Genomic DNA, 19,219 nt, shown 5'->3' with positions numbered 1-19,219 from the left:
GGAAAGAATTTCATTTTTTTACTTCATGTAATTACGTATAGATATATGCACATACTGTTTTTAAAAACCTAATTTATAAAGGAGATGAAACTAAATATAGCCACACATTGAAGAGGCAAATCACAGAAAGCTAACTATCCATTTTCTTTAAAAGCTACAGATTTTCCACCTTAAAAATGATCTGAAACAGTTACTAGGCATAGTCAAAGTGACTTTGAAATGTTGGATACAAATAATACAGACCAGTGGCCTAAAGAATGTCTTCACACACTGAACATGACTTTGCACGTGCAGTTCATATTTTGGGAGGTCCTCACTCTGTCCTTGGTGGGCTTTCCAAAGACACCTGTTGAGTGACTGAATAAAGACTAAGTGGGCCAAACCCCACACCATTCCTGCAACCCGTCTGCAAAGAGAAGGTCCTGCCAGCGGACTGGGAATGAATCCCCAGCATTGTTCCTCCCTGCACAGTTGGGCAGCCGGAAGGCTCTTGCCCAGAGCTAGCGTGATTTATTAAGGTGTCTGGAATCCCTGGATGAGACACGCTGTGCACAAAAACCCTATGACTCATCTGTTCCCATCCCTGCCCTCTCTCCAGCACTTTTTTCCAGCCTCTCTCTCCAGGGCACTGCACTCCTTCTTTCCAGTTATTCTAAGTCCCGCCTGACACATTCCGATCACTCACAGAAAGGCAGATGTGAGAAAAGCTTCCCTTCTATTTTTAAAAGCTGCCTCAGGATCCACATTGCTGATGCTGCTGGTGGCTCTGGCACGATCAGTCCAGGGGGATGAATTCTGGCCAACCAGAATGGAAAAGTCCCCCTGGCAGCCACTTCTAACACGGCTTTTGCTTTGAGAGTTTGTTTCTTACCCTAGAAAATGTTTGAGGCTTCTGAAATACCTGTATATCCTGGGTGTCACTTGATCAACAGCAAGAACACACACGAGGGCTTCCCTGGTGGCGCAGTGGTTGAGAGTCCGCCTGCCGATGCAGGGGACACGGGTTCGTGCCCCGGTCCGGGAAGATCCCACATGCTGTGGAGCGGCTGGGCCCGTGAGCCATGGCCGCTGAGCCTGCGCGTCCGGAGCCTGTGCTCCGCAACGGGAGAGGCCACAACAGTGAGAGGCCCATGTACTGCAAAAAAAAAAAAAAAAAAAAAAAACACACACACACACACAAAACCTGCTGTTTTGTAGACATGTAAAATACAAACTGACATACATTTTTTTTTTTTTTCTTTTTGCGGTATGCGGGCCTCTCACTGTCGTGGCCTCTCCCGTTGCGGAGCACAGGCTCCGGATGCGCAGGCCCAGTGGCCATGGCTCACGGGCCCAGCCGCTCCGCGGCATATGGGATCCTCCCAGACCGGGGCACGAACCCGTATCCCCTGCATCGGCAGGCGGACTCTCAACCACTGCGCCACCAGGGAGGCCCTGACATACATTTTTGTTTGCGCTCTTAAAACAATTGTGTAATGAAAGATCTGCTGAAGGAAGACGTGGCTTGAATAATAGAAATGTGAGTAGAAAATACCAGAAAATGTCTCACGAATTTGCACTTAAGAGGAAAAGACACTGGCGAAATCTGTCTCCCTACCTCTTCCCGTGGCTCCCAGGATGGGCTCTGGGGCAAAGAAGTGGTCCCGGTGCTGTGAGCTTTGGCCTGTGCCAGTGCAGGGGGAGCCCACCCCACACCCCCTAGTCCTTCTCATACAACCGCCCGTAGAGAGCTCCCGTCACCAGGCCAGAGGACAGTCTGCTCTTCCTCAGGAAATAGTGATCATTCTCCCAGCCCAGCTCGTCAGGGGTTTCCAGGGTCATCCCTGAGGTCAGAAGCACTGGAAAGATATAGGAGGTACTGAAGTTCCCCCACAGGTGAAACTCAAATATCCCCGCAGCCTCTGTGACCTCCTGCCCACAGGTTTCAAAGCCAAGACCGCCACACTTGACCAGGGCACAGACTTGAACGTAGTAAGTGCCGTGCACAGTGTGAAGGCCGTCAAAGACCCCCAGGGCATACAGTTCCTTGGACAGAGTGGGCCTCTGGTAAAGCAAATGACAGCAAAGGCTATTTGCACAGACTCGGAGGTAGCCTTCCTTGCCCCACACGGGAACCAGGGTGAAATTGTCATACATCATTTCAGAGTTAAATGTGGGAGGGGCATTCGTGTTCCATTTGGGGGCTCCATCACAGTGGACCTCCTGAGCATCCTTCTCAGAGTATGGATCCCCTGCCAAGATTTTTAAAAACTTACTATGGGATGGGTCCATTTTCCCCGTGGCATTCCCTGTGCCAATGAGACCCTGTGGATTTTTGGCTACCTGGGCAATTATAAGGTGACCTTCGGGGCTTTCCATGTCATGGTGCCAAAAGGACTTCAGAGGGGTGTGTATGCCACTTCCCGTCATCCCCAGAGATGGATGGTGGATGTTCGCAGCCAGAAAGTTGACGCCAAAGGTGATGGCAAAACCTCTCTGAATCTGAATGGCCGCCAAGAGTGGGAGCTGGTTCATCCAGGCGGTCGGATACACTACATGCTTCACCTCCGAGTCTCTGAGGAGCCTGACAGCAGGGTCGAAGAACAATATGTCAAAGCAAGTGAAGATGCCAAACTTGCCAGCAAAGGGGGTATCAAAGGTGATGTGATCCACTTCCAGCGGGGTATTGAATGCTGCTTCAAAGTAGAGGTTTTGTTTGCGGTAGCTGTCAACCAGGGTTCCATTACTGCTGAACACCACGTTCGTGTTATACTGGTATCTGCCGTCATTTGGGCACCCTGGGTCACTGCTATGACAAGGCTGCTTTGTCCCAAGATTGGCCACCAGGAACATCTCTCCCTTGACAGCCATACAACTCAGGCGCTGGAGGACCTAGAGGGGGAAAAAAAAGTGTAAATAAAGGAAATTTTTAAACCCTGCCTTTTTCTTACAATTTTAAAATAGTACCTGTATTGTATCGATAATATATAAATAGCTATCATAAATCAATAAGAAAAAAGTAACCACTACTGAAAGCGTGCAAAGGATATGAACAGGTAGTTCATAGATGAACAAATACAAATGGCCAACAAACATTGACAAGATGCTCAGTCTCATTAGTAGTAAGGAGATACAAATTAAAATGATAATGAGATATCATTTTTCACCTCTATAAGATTGGCAAAAATTAAAAAGACTATTCTATCTTGCATTGACCAAAGGATGGGCAAACAGGCACTCATGCACTATTACTGGGGATGCGAAGTGCAATCAAAATCTTTTAAAGGGAAAACTTGGTGCTCTTTAAAAAATAATTTTTAAAAGTGCTTACCTTGGGGGGGGGCTCCAATCAATATGGTGGTGCAGAAGGACAGGGAGCTTACCTCCTCCCACAAATACATAAAAAATACATCTACATCTGGAACAATTCTCACAAAATACCTACTGAACCCTGGCAGAATATCTCCAACACCCAAAATCGCAAGAAGGATCTCCACACAACTGGGTAGAGCGAAAGAAAAAAAGGGAATTGGGACGGGACTTGTGCCCCTGGGAGGTAGTTGTGAAAGAGAAAAGGTTCCCACACTCTGGGAAGCCCCTTCACTGGAGAGGAGGATCAGCCAGGCCACTGCCCTGCGCTCCTCAGCCTGAGACGTGCATCCACTGGTACGTGCTGGGGCTGGGTGCTGAAACTCGGGCTTCAGAGGACAGACCTGGGGAGAGCACTGCGGTTGGCTGCAGAGACAGCCTGAAGGGGCTGGGGTGTGGTACGGGCTGCAACCAGCGGTATACATGGAGGAAGCCCAGGCCCTCCATAGAAGCGAAGAACCTTTGTTAAGAGCGCGGAAGGGAGGGGCGAGCCTGCCATAGTAGCCTCACTTTCGGCATGCTCATGGCAGGTGTGCGCCGCCATTGAAACCCCATTGTCAACATGCATGTCAGCAAAGCGAGGGGTGGGGCCCACCACAGCAGCCTCTTTCTCCATGCGCTCCTCTACGAGCTCTGGGAGCGCGCTAGTGGGTTGCCCACCTGCAGAGGCGGGGCTGAAGTCTGAGCCCTCTCCCTGTGGCTGTGCAGATTTACCCTACTGGGGCCTGCTTTGTAAACTCAGCACCTGAGGGACACCCAAGTGGACAATGAGTGCTCCCGTGGCTGGGACAGGACTGGCCTTAGCATCTGTGGGCTTTGTGGGTGCGTGTACATAGAGGCTGGGCCAGGGTCTGGGATGCTTCCATACCTCCCACAGCAGGTCCAGGTGTGCGACTACTGCAGTCTTGGTACCTGACTTCAATGGATTTGCACTGGTAGCCTTGTGAAAACAATGCCTGAGGGACATCAGGGCTGACTGCCAGCATTCCCAAGGTTGAGATGGGGCTGAAGGCAGTGCCAACAACAGGTGTACTTTGTAAGCATACAACAGGTGACACCACAGAGCACCCTTACGGGTGAACAGCTCTGGCAGAGGAATATTCAGTGGGTCCTCTCCCAGTGGGAGCGCTCCAATCCTGCCTACTTCGTACCCCAGCTCAGAAATGGATCCTAGGGGCTTCTACTCCAACAACTAGGGATCAGACCCTGCTCAATACCCAGTGCAGGCTCTGGTCACCACAACACCACCACATCTCCTATCAAGGGCATAACAGCCAGCACACAATGGAGAAAGAGGTCGCAGGCACTCATAGTGAAAACAGCCCTTATACCAAAAAATATTAAACCCACACAGGCTACAAAGGGACACTCCCACATAAAAACAGCCTTCCAGGACCTCAGTAGATAATTGTTTCTCTCAAACTCACAGAGTAAGAGAAACATAAGTAACATAAAGAAGCAGAGGAACCACTCCCAATTAAAAGATAAGAGAACTTCCCGGAAAGAACAAACAATGAAACAGATCTCTTAACAGACACCAAGTTCAAAAAGGAGATAATGAAATACTAAAGGAATTAAGAAGGACTATTGATAGAAATGCAGATTACTGTAAAAAGGAACTAGAAACTATAAAGAGGAGCTAAGAAAAATTAGAAAACTCATTTGCCCAGACAAAAGCTGAGCTAAAGGCAATGAACAGCAGATTGAATAATGCAGAAGAACAAATAAATGATCCAGAAGGTAGAATAATGGAAATCACCCAAACAGAACAGCAGACAGAAAGCCAAATTTAAAAAAATGAAAGCAATATAAAAGACCTATGGGATAATGTAAAACATGCCAATCTACACATAATAGGGATTCCAGAGGAAAAGAAAGAGAAAAGGGGATCGAAAGTGTATTTGAAGAAATTACAGCTGAAAACTTCCCAAACCTAAAGAAAGAAACAGATATCCAGGTACAGGAAGCACAGAGGGTCCCAAACTAGGTGAACCAAAACAGACCTACACCAAGACATACTATAATTAAAATGGCAAAAGTTAAAGAGAGGATTCTAAAGGCAGCAAGAGAAAAACAGAGTTCCTTACAAGGGAACCCCTATAAGGCTACCAGCTGATTTCTCTACAGAAAAGCTGCAGGCCAGAAGGGAGTGGCAAGCTGCAACCTTGGATACTCTACCTAGCAAGATCATCATTTAGAATAGAAGGAGAAAGACTTTCCCAGACAAGCAAAAGCTAAAAGAATACAGCAGTAGTAAACCTATCCTAGGGAAATATTGAAAGGTCTTCTCTAGAAAAGAAGAAGGAATCTATAGGAAAGAGGAAAATCACAATTGGAAAATAAATCACTTAAATAAGCCAGTACACAGATTAAAAAAAAAATTCTGTGAAAGCAATGATAACCACAATGAACAGCAAACAGATGAATATGAAGGTGTAAAATCATACAATAATTAAAATCATAAAATGTGAAAAAGGAGAGTATGAAAACATAGATTATTTTTCTAGAATGTGTTTCAGTGTATATGACTACCAGTCTAAAGCAATTAGATATAGGAAGGGGTTAATGTGCTTGAAATACAGGGTAACCACAAATCAAAAACATATATTCACAAAAACCAAAAAGAAGAGAACATAAGCATAATACAAAAGAAAATCATCAAACCACAAAAGGAAAAAGAAAAAGGAACAAAGAAGAAATTAAAAAATAAAGTAGAAAACAAGTTCTAAAGTGGCAATAAATACATATCTATCAATAATTACCTTAAATGTCAGTGGACTAAATGCTCCAATCAAAAGCCACAGAGTGGAAGATTGGGTTAAAAAACAAGAGCCTACTGGGCTTCCCTGGTGGTGCAGTGGTTGAGAGTCCGCCTGCCGATGCAGGGGACACGGGTTCGTGCCCCAGTCCGGGAAGATCCCACATGCCGTGGAGCGGCTGGGTCCGTGAGCCATGGCCGCTGAGCCTGCTCATCCGGAGCCTGTGCTCCGCAACAGGAGAGGCCACAACAGTGAGAGGCCCGCGTACCACAAAAAATAAAATAAACTAAAAGTAAAAACAAGAGCCTACAATATGCCGCTTACAAGAGACTCACTTTAGGGCAAAGGACACACATAGGTTGAAAGTGAGGGGGTGGAAAAATATTTCATGCAGACAGAAATGACAGGAAAACAAGGGTCACAATACTCATATCAGACAAAACAGATTTTAAAACAAGGGCCATAAAGAAAGATAAAGAAGGACTCTATATAATGACAAAAGGATCAATACAAGAAGACAATATTACACTCATCAACATATATGCACCCAATACAGGAGCAGCCAAATACATAAAACAAATACAGACATAAAGGGAGAAACTGACAGGAGCACAATAATAGGAGACTTTAACACCCCACTCACATCAATGGACAGATCTTCTAGACAGAAAATCAATATGGCAACAGAGATCCTAAATGATACAATCGAACAGTTGGACTTAATTGATATTTTCAGGACAATAAAAATAAAATGCATTCTTTTCGAGTGCACATGGAACACTCTCTAGGATTGACCACATACTAGGGCACAAAATAAGCCTCAACAAATTTAAGAGGACAAATTATTTCAAGCATCTTTTCTGACCACAATGGCATGAAACTAGAAATCAACCACAGAAAAAGAAATGAGAAAAAAACAATTACATGGAGACTAAACAACATGCTACTAAAAAACCAATGGGTCAACAATGAAATCAAAGAAGAAATTTAAAAATACCTTGAGGCAAATGACAATGAAAACACAACCATACAAAAATCTATGGGATGCAGCAAAAGCAGTTCTTAGAGGGAACTTCATAGTGATACAGGCCTTCCTCAAAAAACAAGAAAAATCTCAAAGAAACAACCTAACCTACCACCTAAAAGAATTAGAAAAAGAAGGGCAAACAAAACCTAAAGTCAGCAGAAGGGAGGAAATAATAAAGATCAGAGAGGAAATGAATAAAATGGAGATTAAAAAACAATAGAGGGCCTCCCTGGTGGCGCAAGTGGTTGAGAGTCCGCCTGCCGATGCAGGGGATACGGGTTCGTGCCCCGGTCTGGGAGGATCCCATATGCCGCGGAGCGGCTGGGCCCGTGAGCCATGGCCGCTGGGCCTGCGCGTCCGGAGCCTGTGCTCCGCAACGGGGGAGGCCACAACAGTGAGAGGCCCGCATACTGCAAAAAAATAAATAAATAAATAAATAAATAAATAAAAAACAATAGAAAAAAATCAATAAAACCAAGAGCTGGTTCTTTGAAAGGGTAAACAAAATCAACAAACCTCTGCTCAGGCTCACCAAGAAGAAAAGAGAGGGGGCTCAAATAAACAAAATACGAAAGGAAAAAGGAGAAATAACAATCAATACTGCTGAAATACAGAAAACCATAAGAGAATACTATGAACAATTATACGCCAACAAATTGGACAACTTAGAAGAAATGGACAAGTTTCTAGAATCATACAGCCCACCAAAACTGAATCAAGAAGAAACAGATAATTTGAACAGACTGATCACTACAAGTGAAATAGTATCTGTAATAAAAAAAAAAAGAAAAGAAAACTTCCTACAAACAAAAGTCCAGGACCAGATGGCTTCACTGGGGAATTCTGCCAAACATACAAAAAATAACTTATACTGATCCTTCTCAAACTCTTCCAAAAGATTGAAGAGGAGGGGCCACTCACAAAGACATTCTATGAAGCCACCATCACCCTGATACCAAAACCAGACGAAGCCACTACCAAGTAAGAAAATTACAGGCCATTATCTTTGAGGAATATAGACGCAAAAATTCTCAACAAAATATTAGCAAACTGAATCCAACAACACATAAAAAAGATCATGCACCACAACCAAGTTGGCTTCCTCCCAGGGTCACAAAGATGGTTCAATATATGCAAATCAATGTGATACATCACATCAACAAAAGGCAAAAAACATGATCATCTCAATAGATGCAGAAAAAGCATTTGATAAAATTCAACATCCATTCATGAAAAAAACTCTCACCAAAGTTGGTATAGAGGGAACATATCTCAACATAATAAAAGCTTTTTATGACAAACCCACAGCCAATATAATACTCAAAGGTGAAAAGCTGAAAGCCTTCCCGTTAAAATCTTGAACAAGACAGGGATGCCCACTCTCACCACCTGTATTCAACATAGTACTGGAAGTCCTAGCCACAGCAATCAGACAGGAAAAAGAAATAAAAGGTATCCGAATTGGAAGGTAAGAGGTAAAACTGTCATTATGTGCAGATGACATGATACTATATATATACAATCTATAGTAACACTAAAGACTCCACACAAAAACTACTAGAACTGATAAATGAATTCAGCCAGGTAGCAGGATACAAGATTAACATACAGAAATCAGTTGCATTTCTGTACACTAAAAATAAATTATCAGAAAGGGAATGTAAAAAAAAATCCCTTTTAAAAGTGCATCAAAAAAACCCAAAAAAACTTAGGAATAAACCTGACCAAGGAGGTGAAAGACTTATATGCTGAGAACTATAAAACATTAATAAAGGAAATTGAAGATGATTTAAAGAAATGGAGGGACTTCCCAGGTGGCGCAGTGCTTATGAATCCACCTGCCAATGCAGGGGACATGGGTTCGAGCCCTGGTCCGGGAAGATCCCACACGCTGCAGAGCAACTAAGCCCATGAGCCACAACTACTGAGCCTGCGCTCTAGAGCCTGCAAGCCACAACTACTGAGCCCATGAACTGCAACTACTGAAGCCTGCGCACCTAGAGCCCTTGCTCTGCAACAAGAGAAGCCACTACAATGAGAAGCCCACGCACCACAACGAAGAGTAGCCCCCGCTCGCCACAACTAGAGAAAGCCCATGTGCGGCAACGAAGACCAAACACAGCCAAAAATAAATAAATTAATTTTAAAAAAATTTTTTAAAAATAAAGAAATGGAAAGATATCCCATGCTCTTGGATTGGAAGAATTAATATTGTTAAAATGGCCATACCACCCAAAGCAATCTACAGACTTAATGCAATCCCTATCAAATTACCCATGACATTTTTTCACAGAACTAGAACAAATAATCCTAAAATTTATATAGAACCATAAAAGACCCAGAATTGCCAAAGCAATCCTGAGGAAAAAGAACAAAGCTGGAGGCATAACCCTCCCAGACTTCAGACAATACTACAAAGCCACAGTAATCAAAACAGTGTGGTCTTGGCACAAAAACAAACATATGGATCAATGGGACAGAACAGAGAGCCCAGCACTAAACCCACACATCTACAGTGAGTTAATCTTCAACAAAGGAGGCAAGAATATACAATGGAGAAAAGACAGTCTCTTCAGCAAGTGGTGTTAGGAAAGCTGGACAGCCACATGTAAATCAATGAAGTTAGAACACATCCTCACACCATACACAAAAATAAACTCAAAATGGCTTAAAGACTTAAATATAAGACATGACACCATAAAACTCCTAAAAGAGAACATAGGCAAAACATTCTCTGATAGAAATTGTACCCCTGTTTTCTTAGGTCAATCTCCCAAGGAAACAGAAATAAAAGCAAAAATAAACAAATGGGACCTATTCAAACTTTATAAGCTTTTCTACAGCAAAGGAAACCATAAACAAAATGAGAAGACAACCTACAGACAAGGATAAAATATTTGCAAATGATGCGACTGACAAGGGCTCAATTTCCAACATATACAAACAGCTCACACAACTCAACAACAAAAAAACAACCCAATCAAAAAATGGGCAGAAGACCTAAACAGACATTTCTCCAAAGAAGACATACAGATGGCCAACAGGCACATCAAAAGATGCTCAACACTGCTAGTTATTAGAGAAATGCAAATCAAGACTACAATGAGGTAGCACCTCACACCAGTCAGAATGGCCATCATTAAAAAGTCTACAAATAACAAATGCGGGAGAGAGTGCGGAGGAAAAGGAACCCCTCTTACACTGTTAGTGGGAATGTAAATTGGTGCAGCCACTGTGGAAAACAGTGTGGAGGTTCCTCAAAAAACTAAAAACAGAACTACCACATGATCTAGCAATCCCAGTCCTGGGAATATAACCAGACAAAACTATAATTCAAAAAGAAACATGCATCCCTGTGTTCACAGCAGACTATTCACAGTAGCCAAGACGTGGAAACAATCTAAATGTCCATCGACAGATGAATGGATAAAGAAAATGTGGTATGTGTGTATAGATATATACACATATACATATATACATACACACAATGGAATACTACTCAACCATAAAAAGAATGAAATAATGTCATTTGCAGCAACATGGATGGACTTAGAGATTATCATACTAAGTGACGTTAAGTCAGAAAGAGAAAGACAAATACCTTTGATATCATTTATATGTGGAATCTAAAATATACACAAATGAACGTATCTATGAAACAGAAAGAGACTCACAGATATAAAGAACAGACTTCTGGTTGCCAAGGGGGGCTGGGGAGGGATGAATTGAGAGTTTGGGATTAGCAGATGCCAACTACTATATATAAAATAGATAAACAAGGTCCTACTGTATAGCACAGGGAACCATATTCAATATCCTGTGATAAACCATAATGGAAAAGAATATAAAAAAGTGAATATATGTAAGTATAATTGAATCACTTTGCTGTACAGCAGAAATTAACACATTGTAAATCAACTGTACTTCAGTAAAAATAATAAAATTAAAAAATAAAGATGTCAGTATCTATGAGATGCACAGAAAAGAATATAGGTGGATGCACTGATGGCAGTTTGTCTAGAAAGGGAGGTGGATGAGGGATGGGGTGTGGTGAAGGTGGGCTTTCATTTTTTTAACTTTGATTTGTTGTAGAAGCATATATTCATGCATTTCTTGTATAACTAACAAATAGAACGATCCACAGATGAGTGAATGCCTCATAATAGCAGACATTCTTTTTTTTTTTTTTTTTTTTTGTGGTACGCGGGCCTCTCACTGTTGTGGCCTCTCCCGTTGCAGAGCACAGGCTCCGGACGCGCAGGCTCAGCGGCCATGGCTCACGGGCTCAGCCGCTCCGCGGCATGTGGGATCTTCCCAGACCGGGGCACGAACCCGCGTCCCCTGCATCGGTAGGCAGACTCTCAACCACTGCACCACCAGGGAAGCCCTAGCAGACGTTCTTTAAGTGAATGACTGTGGCACAGGGAGCTCGGGTTTGGTTCTCAGGCCCCTAAGGGCTCCTGTCACTCTCATTCAACATGTCCTGGCTCTTGGCCCCTGGCTTGGATCATCTCCGTGAGCCTCCCACCTCCTGAGGAAGGCTGATCCCCTTACATACTTCCGTGTCATGGAATCGGTGGGGCTCCAGGCATGGGTTCCACCTGACCAAGTGGGGAGAAGGCATGAAGTCCAAAAATGGGTAAATGGATGTTCTTGTAAAGTTGAATCCATGGATGCCATCTTCTGGAAACACTATAATCTGTACACCCTGCAAGTCAAAACATCAGAAATAGTCCGTTAACAGATAACGGGAAGCACGCCTTCATTCCTCTGACAGCCGTCCTGCAGCTGCTCTGAACCAGGAACCACAGAGGTCCAGACGTGGTAGCTGGGCTCGGCAGGGATCTGAGCCTTGGGGGAGCCGTCTCACTTGGCCTAACTCTGAGGGAAGAAAGACCAAGTCTTCTAGGGACCAGCACCGTACCGAGGGCTGGCCAGGGAAGAAGGTTACAAGTGAGTTTGGAGGGGGTTGGAGTTGGTGGCGGTGCCATGGGAGATGGAGCGGCGACTATAACAGGCCTGAGTATCAGGCTCAGCAGATGTGCTACCGCTAGTCCGGTGGGTGGTTTTCAACCTTCATTGTGCTTCTAAATCACACAGGGGACTTCTGAAAACACAATCTTTGTTTAGCAGTGATGCTTGGGCCCATCCCTAAAAAGTCTGCTTCTATCAACTGTGGGTGGGGTCCCGGCAACAGGTCCCCACGTGATTCTAATGGGCCCCAGTGGGCTGGTGGGTGAAAGTCAAGTGCACCGATTTCAGCATAGGAACTAGGACTTGCTCTAACTTGCATTTCTCCCACTGGGAGTTAGGAGACTCCCGTCAGAGCCCTGACCGCCCTACAGGCCTTCTCCCACACCTGGAGACACTGGGGGTCCTTGCCTGTGACAGCCCGAGGCTCCCTGTGACAGTGGCAGCAACCTGAGGAAACCCAAACCAACAGGGCAGCCCTCAGCTCCCAGCACCAGGGCCCCTTCGGCTGCCGCTCTCCACTTGCTCGGCTGAAAATGTTAAGCCTGGAGCAGCATCACCCCACAGTGAAAGGTGGAGGAGGATGGCAGAGCAGGCATGAATAATCTAAAATCACAGGCAATTTGAGTCACTATTTCTGGAATGCACTGCAAACTCCTTATAATTTGTTTCCTGGGTATAAAAAATTTTTCAAAAGTTTAAGTGTAGAAAATTTGGAAAACACAACATAAAAGAATAATTCATAATCCTATATCATGAAGATATTTACTGTTAACATCTTGCCTCTTTTCATTTTTCCCCCTCTGTATAGGTGTGTGCGTGTATAATTGATACAATAATAAACATACGGTTTTCCATCTTGACTCTCTCACTACAGAGCATCAAGACTACAAAGATACCTTCAGAAATATCACTTGTATTATATGCTGGATTATATTTAAGAGGACACCACAGTTTATCCTCTGTTATTGGGCATTTGAATTGTTCCCAACTTTTTGTAATAAAAAAACTGTGGTGACCATCTGCATACAGGGTGCTCAAAACACTTCCTGAATGAGCGTTGTACACAAATCTTTGATTGGGGCTCTGATTATTTCTTTAGAATAAAGCCTTATAAGTGAAAATACTGAGTCAAGTGTATGAACATTTTTAAATTCTTAATATACATTGCCAAGTAGCTTTCCAGAAAGCTTACAGCAATGTACACTCCCTCCAGCAGAATACGAGGCTGGTCATCTTATTGCACGTTAGAAAGAAAAATTATCACAAACTTGGAAATAAAGCAAGACGAAGAATTTATGTATACATTCTTTGTATACGTATATCTTTCTACAATATACCAGGGTACTGACAAGCACACTCAAGGATTATTCATCTAGTGAATGTATCACTGTTTGACTTTGCTATTTAATAAAAGCATCCTAACCATGACAGTTTTATTGCCCTGTAGGACATTAGCCCGTTTTGTATCTATTAGCAGATTCATTTCAACATTCATTTGACTGACAGATACACTCACATCTGTTCCTCAAGTTATCTTTTGAACCAGCTTTACCATCTTACTGGTTCCTGAGTTAATTAATGAGTTAAGTAAGAGCTTTGACACATGTCCATTCTTCTCTATGTGTAAGAGTCATGTTTCTAACTTTTTGAAAATTATACTTGGACACATGTTTTCCTTTATTAAAAACACAACTTTGAAAGCACTGAATGGTTTCCTATGGACATTAACAGTTATGGATACATATTAGATTAATATTCAAATTAAACTGCATTTCCTGAAGATACATCTGCCCAGAATGAGGACTCAGACTTGAGCCGGGACAGAACTTTGGGTCTGATGTGATTACCCATCCATTCTAGGAAGGAATTTGCATTCCTGATAAAGGGCTTGAGCAATTTTCTGACAGACCAGTGAGCTCAAGAACCCCTGGGGAATTCCGGGTGCCAACCCAGCTGACCACCCAGCCTAATATTTTTAAGCACAACTCCTTTTCTTCCCTGTAAATGAGAGAACTCTTAATTGGCCTGCAGGAACCTCTGCCCTTATAGCAAGTTTGATATAAAACTTTGACACATGCATGGCATCAACCTGTGTTAGAGGTTACTTTAACACATATAACCACGTAGGGGAGCCGAGATGTCTGTAAGCCCTAAAAATGACTGGATCAACAGCTTTGTACCTGCTCCTGGACCACAGACAGAGAAGGAATGATGCCTGCTGGCAGCATGGGTTCAAGAAAAAACGTATGTTTCATTTGGGGGCAGGTGATTAAAATGCAGGGGAAGACTGCAGTCACAGTCTCTGCGTTTCAGTACGGCATCTGCCAAGTGTCTTAGCATGGTCTTGTGGACAGGATGGAGAAGAAGGGGGTGACTTTTCAGCTGCCTGCAAGCCAACACCTCCGTGCAGGGAACGGACCTGTGTCAGGAGGAGGCCTGCGGGCACGGGCTGGGATGTTTTTACACCGGCTTCAGTGTAGACACAAACGAGGTATGTCCCAGAAGTGTGAATGACGTGAAGGTAACTGATATGCAGGATGTCTGTCAGTAGAGATCCCCAAATAGCCCACCAGGATGAAATGTAAGGGCATAAATGTGAGGCTTTGCTCTCGGGTTAAATAAATTAACCTTACAAGTACAGGACAGCCACAGCAGCGTGTGTGTCTGTGTGAAAAGGGCTCAGGAGCTGTGGCTGACAGCAAGTGCCTAATGAACCCACAGCAAGATGTGGCTGCCAAAAGCTTTCCTTCTGGGGACAACGCCTAGAATGAGGATGGTGGCAGGTTTCCTCCGCCCCACCCTTGACAAAACCGCATGCAGCTCAGGGCACGGACATAACCTGGAAAGTGTTGGGGGACAGGGCTGGAACCGCAACCCTCAGGGAACTGTGGATGGGACTGGAGAGACACAGCCTGGGAGAGATGCCGGGGCCGTCCTCAGATCTGGGAAAGATGGCGTGTGTGGGATGGGATTCAGTCTGTTCTGTTTGGCTAGGAGGACAGGACGATGGGTGGCAGTTACAGGGAGGCTGATTGTTGCACATGGAAAGGAAGCCCTTTCCAGAAGTTCCCACTGTCCTCCAGTGGACGGTGAGTCCTGGGCCACTGGAGGCGTCCAGGGGAAGCTGGACGTCGGGTTGGGAAAAAAAAAGCAGTGTCACCCATCAGAACACCTGGACTGGGCCTTTAAGCGCCCTTCCAACATTTGGGTGTTACATGTATAGGTACTAGAGGTTACATTTTCAAAGATAGCGATGGCCAGTGGCTGTCCAGGCAGTGCTGACCACACTGAACAGAGATGGGGGCTGTTTGGGCAGGACCTGAAGGCACCACAGGTCTGTCCGCTGAACTCAGACGCGGGCCGTTCTGCTCTCCGGGGGCAGGGCGGAGCGGGGCTTCCTCAAGCAGCCGGGCAGGTCCCCCGCCCCAGCCGGGCTCAAGGCCAGACTGCCCTCCCAGCAGGCCATTTTCCTACAGAGACTTCTGGCTCCCACACCTCCCCGTCTGCCCCACCCTTCCCGGCAGGAGAGGAAAAGGGGGCTGCGCAGGAAGCCTTCACAAAGGCGGCACCGGTGTCCTTTGTCCGTTGGGCTGGGTTCTGTCTGGACTGAGCTCTCGGGCTCAGTGGTCTGGCGCGGGGACCACAAAGGAGCCCCACGTCATCGGGAGGCAGCAAACACAGCTCTGGGGCCGCTTACCACTTTAGTTATCCTTGAAAGCCTCCGAGAGCATGAGAGGCCGTCGTGCCTGCTGGCTTTCAGATGTTTCTGCACATCTGAATCCACCGGGGAACCTTAAAAAATCCCAGGGCCCCGGCGCGCTCCCCAGCTGACTCTGCAGGCGTGGGAGCCGGGCACACACATTTGTTTACAAGCAACCAAGCGATTCTTCTGGCACCGCCACGTGCCTGGCCCTGGGCTTCCCAGGCTGGAGGGGAAGCATCACCTGGGGAATCTTGCTAAAATGTACATTCTGACTCAGCAAGTCTAGGGCAGGCCCCAAATTCTGCACTCCTCCCAACCTTGGAGGGTCTGCTGATGCTGCAGACCACCCTCTCAGTAGCGGGACTCCAGCCAACTGACTCATTCAGCTCATCTTTACTGGCCTGGCTGACTTCCCAGAGGGGACGCAACACCAAGGGCTAATCTGCCCTGCTCTGCAAACAAGCTGACCCGGGAGCACTTCTTGCCTTTTGGGCCGCGATCGTCACTTGCTCTTCATAGATGTCGAGGTTCTGGTTCATGAGCTCCAAGGCCTGCTTGCGGCTGGTGAGAGCCAGCGGGTTCGGGCTCAGGATGGACCGGTGCTCGTACACGGCAGCCACGTACTGGGCAGCCTGGTGACGCTCAGCCGGGCAGCGCTCCTCGGCCTGGGCCCCCAGGGCAGCCACGCAACAGCCGCAGAGGAAAAGAGCGAGCTGACGGCTGGCTCCAGACATAATGCAGACCGTCAATCTAGAACGTAATGGGGCAAGGAGAAAACAGCTGAATCCAGAATCCCGCCAAGACTGGGACTTGTGCAGCCGTGAGTTATTAATCCCGGCAATCAGACCCACCGGCTGTGATGCTGCAGCTCAAAGAGTTTGTTTCAGGTTCCTAATAAGAGGGTATGTGTTTCTCTCCAAACACATAGCGAGTTACGTTTAAAATGGCTCACTGTGTTAGCAGTCTGGTTTTAGAACATTTCCACAACAGACCCAATGTTTGCCACGATTAGCTTCCCCAGCAGGACTCTTCTAGTTGCACACTTCAGATTTAGGCAATAATAACTATTCTAATTATTTAAGATGACTCTGTGACATACTCCACACCCCACCGCCTGCCTTCAGGACACACAAACATACTACAGGTCAGCCATCTATTCCAGCTGTGACTGTCATGATCCTAATAATACAGCTCGGCTATCTTAGCCATAAAAACCTGATGGATCACAATTCTCCCTGCTTTTCTTTGGTTAGTAATGAATATAAAGCGTAAGCCTCCCTTTACCCAGCACCACATTCTTTAACTTGGGGCAGAGAAACTGCTGACTTCTACTTAAATGCCAGTTTATGGACAGTCAAAAAGAAGTCTCCCCATCAAAGCATGACTTTTTCCCCCTCCTTGAACTTGAGAATTGCCACTGCACACCATCACCTTCTCAACCTCTGTCTCTGGGACTCCAAAACTCCTGCCCAAAAAAACCATACTCATTTGGAAATAAAATCCCTTTGCAATAATAAAATGCAACTTTCTAGAAAATAAACTAGAATTTTCTAGAAAGTAAACTCAGCTTTGTAGCTCCTACCGTAAGAGATTAGAAGTAAACTTTCAATGACACTTCTGTGTGCCTTTTTCCCCCAGGGATAGGCATTTTAATTTCTAAAAGTTATGTGTCACTGGGTGTTTTTACACACAGTTCTGCCTTGAAAATCGGCTTGGCCTCCCAGCCACAGTCCCTCCCCAAGCACACAGACTTGCCAGGCAGTGCCAAGGCCAGGCCCCCTGCTCCATGGAGATGTGCCCGGGCCGACCAATTGCCCAGGAATCCAACTAAATGTCAAGACAGCAGAGACAAATCAAGGAACCACATTGCTGCTCTTTAAAGACAAAATGCCACCCTGCTCAAGTCTGACTCAGAACCCCTGTGTTTGCATTTTAAATCCAGACCCTCCGGGCCACCACAAATTTCTTTTTCTCTCAAAGTTCCAGAAACAAAAGCAACCATAATTATTTTCAGCAGCAGACCACGGACTCGGGGTGCTCAGTCAGAATCCCCACCAACTCAGGTACTTCTCAGGGTGAGCAGCGCTCTCCATCCCAACCCCACCCCGTCTCAAACTGTCACTTCTTTCCTCAGGGAAGAAATGTTCCATCCAAATGCCAGGCCCCAGGGTGCGCTGCCCTCAGTCTGGGGCACTGTAAGCAGTGTTGGAAGGTCAGAACAAGAGGCCTTTGAGTGAGCGGCCATGAGCTTTTGAGTAGAAACAGAAGTATAACTGATAAGCTCTCTTATCTGAATTTTGCCTCTGAAGACCAGCAAGGAATAATTTTTTTTGAATTTTATTTTATTTTTTTTATACAGCAGGTTCTTATTAGGTATCTATTTTATACATATTAATGTATATATGTCAATCCCAATCTCCCAATTCATCCCCCCAGCCCCGCTTTCCCCCCTTGGTGTCCATACGTTTGTTCTCTACATCTGTGTCTCTATTTCTGCCCTGCAAACCAGTTCATCTATACCATTTTTCTAGGTTCCACATATATGCGTTAGTATACGATATTTGTTTTTCTCTGACTTCACTCTGTATGACAGTCTCCAGGTCCCAGCAAGGAATAATTTTTAAAGTCTCAAAATCGGTTTCCCATTCCAGCTCTGGTTTCAGAATGATGATAATGGGGAGTGGTTTGAGGGGAAAACTTTCATCTTCAAAGTCAAATTCGCAATATTTCTACAGTATAAGGCCATGGCCTCACTAAGGGGGCGGAAACAAGGCCGAGTGGTGGGGGGAGCACATGAGCCAGGACCCGGTGGGGACAGGTCAGGAGGTCCTGGAGCTGAGAGCGGCGTTTGCACAGTCCTCCTTCCTCAGCTAAGAGCTGCATGCCACTGATGCGGGGACAAAGAACATTCGTTTAAATCTCAGGGACTGGGCTTCCCTGGTGGTGCGGTGGTTAAGAATCCGCCTGCCAATGCAGGGGACACGGGTTCGAGCCCTGGTCCGGGAAGATCCCACATGCCGCGGATCAACTAAGCCTGTGCGCCACAACTGCTGAGCCTGCGCTCTAGAGCCCGCAAGCCACAACTACTGAGCCCACGTGCCACAACTACTGAAGCCCGCGCGCAGCAACAAAAGACCCAACGCAGCCATAAATAAATAAATAAATAAATAATATCTCAGGGCCTTGCCGTCCAGCAAAACAAGGAAATTGCGGAACGAGCAAGATATCCCCTTTCTTTCTATTTTGAGAAAATAAATTTAGATTATTTACAAAAAGAGCCTGGTAGGAGAGCCGTGAGTGGCAATCATTTCTGCGTGAACAGAGGTAGGTCAATAATAAGGGGTTATGCAGATTCAGCCAGGTATTCCCCCTTGAAAGAAGCAAGCCTCATGAGGTAGGAGAGAATGA

The 19,219-nt window shown here is 45.4% G+C and overlaps 1 protein-coding gene across 2 annotated transcripts in view; it reads right to left on the bottom strand.

Annotated features, from left to right (window-relative positions):
* Positions 1-1,438: 1,438 nt before the first annotated feature.
* Positions 1,439-19,219, bottom strand: part of BTD (biotinidase) — a 46,324-nt gene continuing 28,543 nt past the window's right edge. For both annotated transcript variants that reach the window (XM_060099459.1, XM_060099460.1), the window contains exons 2-4: positions 16,297-16,561; positions 11,693-11,842; positions 1,439-2,871 (exon numbers count right to left, since the gene is read on the bottom strand). In XM_060099459.1, the coding sequence (XP_059955442.1) occupies positions 1,699-2,871; positions 11,693-11,842; positions 16,297-16,545 (1,572 nt within the window). In that variant the 5' untranslated portion in view covers positions 16,546-16,561 and the 3' untranslated portion in view covers positions 1,439-1,698. The remainder of the gene's footprint in view (positions 2,872-11,692; positions 11,843-16,296; positions 16,562-19,219) is intronic.

This window comes from Mesoplodon densirostris, chromosome 5, assembly GCF_025265405.1.
Source record: "Mesoplodon densirostris isolate mMesDen1 chromosome 5, mMesDen1 primary haplotype, whole genome shotgun sequence".
NCBI lineage: Eukaryota > Metazoa > Chordata > Mammalia > Artiodactyla > Ziphiidae > Mesoplodon > Mesoplodon densirostris.
Note: the sequence above shows the minus strand (reverse complement) of the source record. Positions and strands in the feature narration are given on the sequence as shown.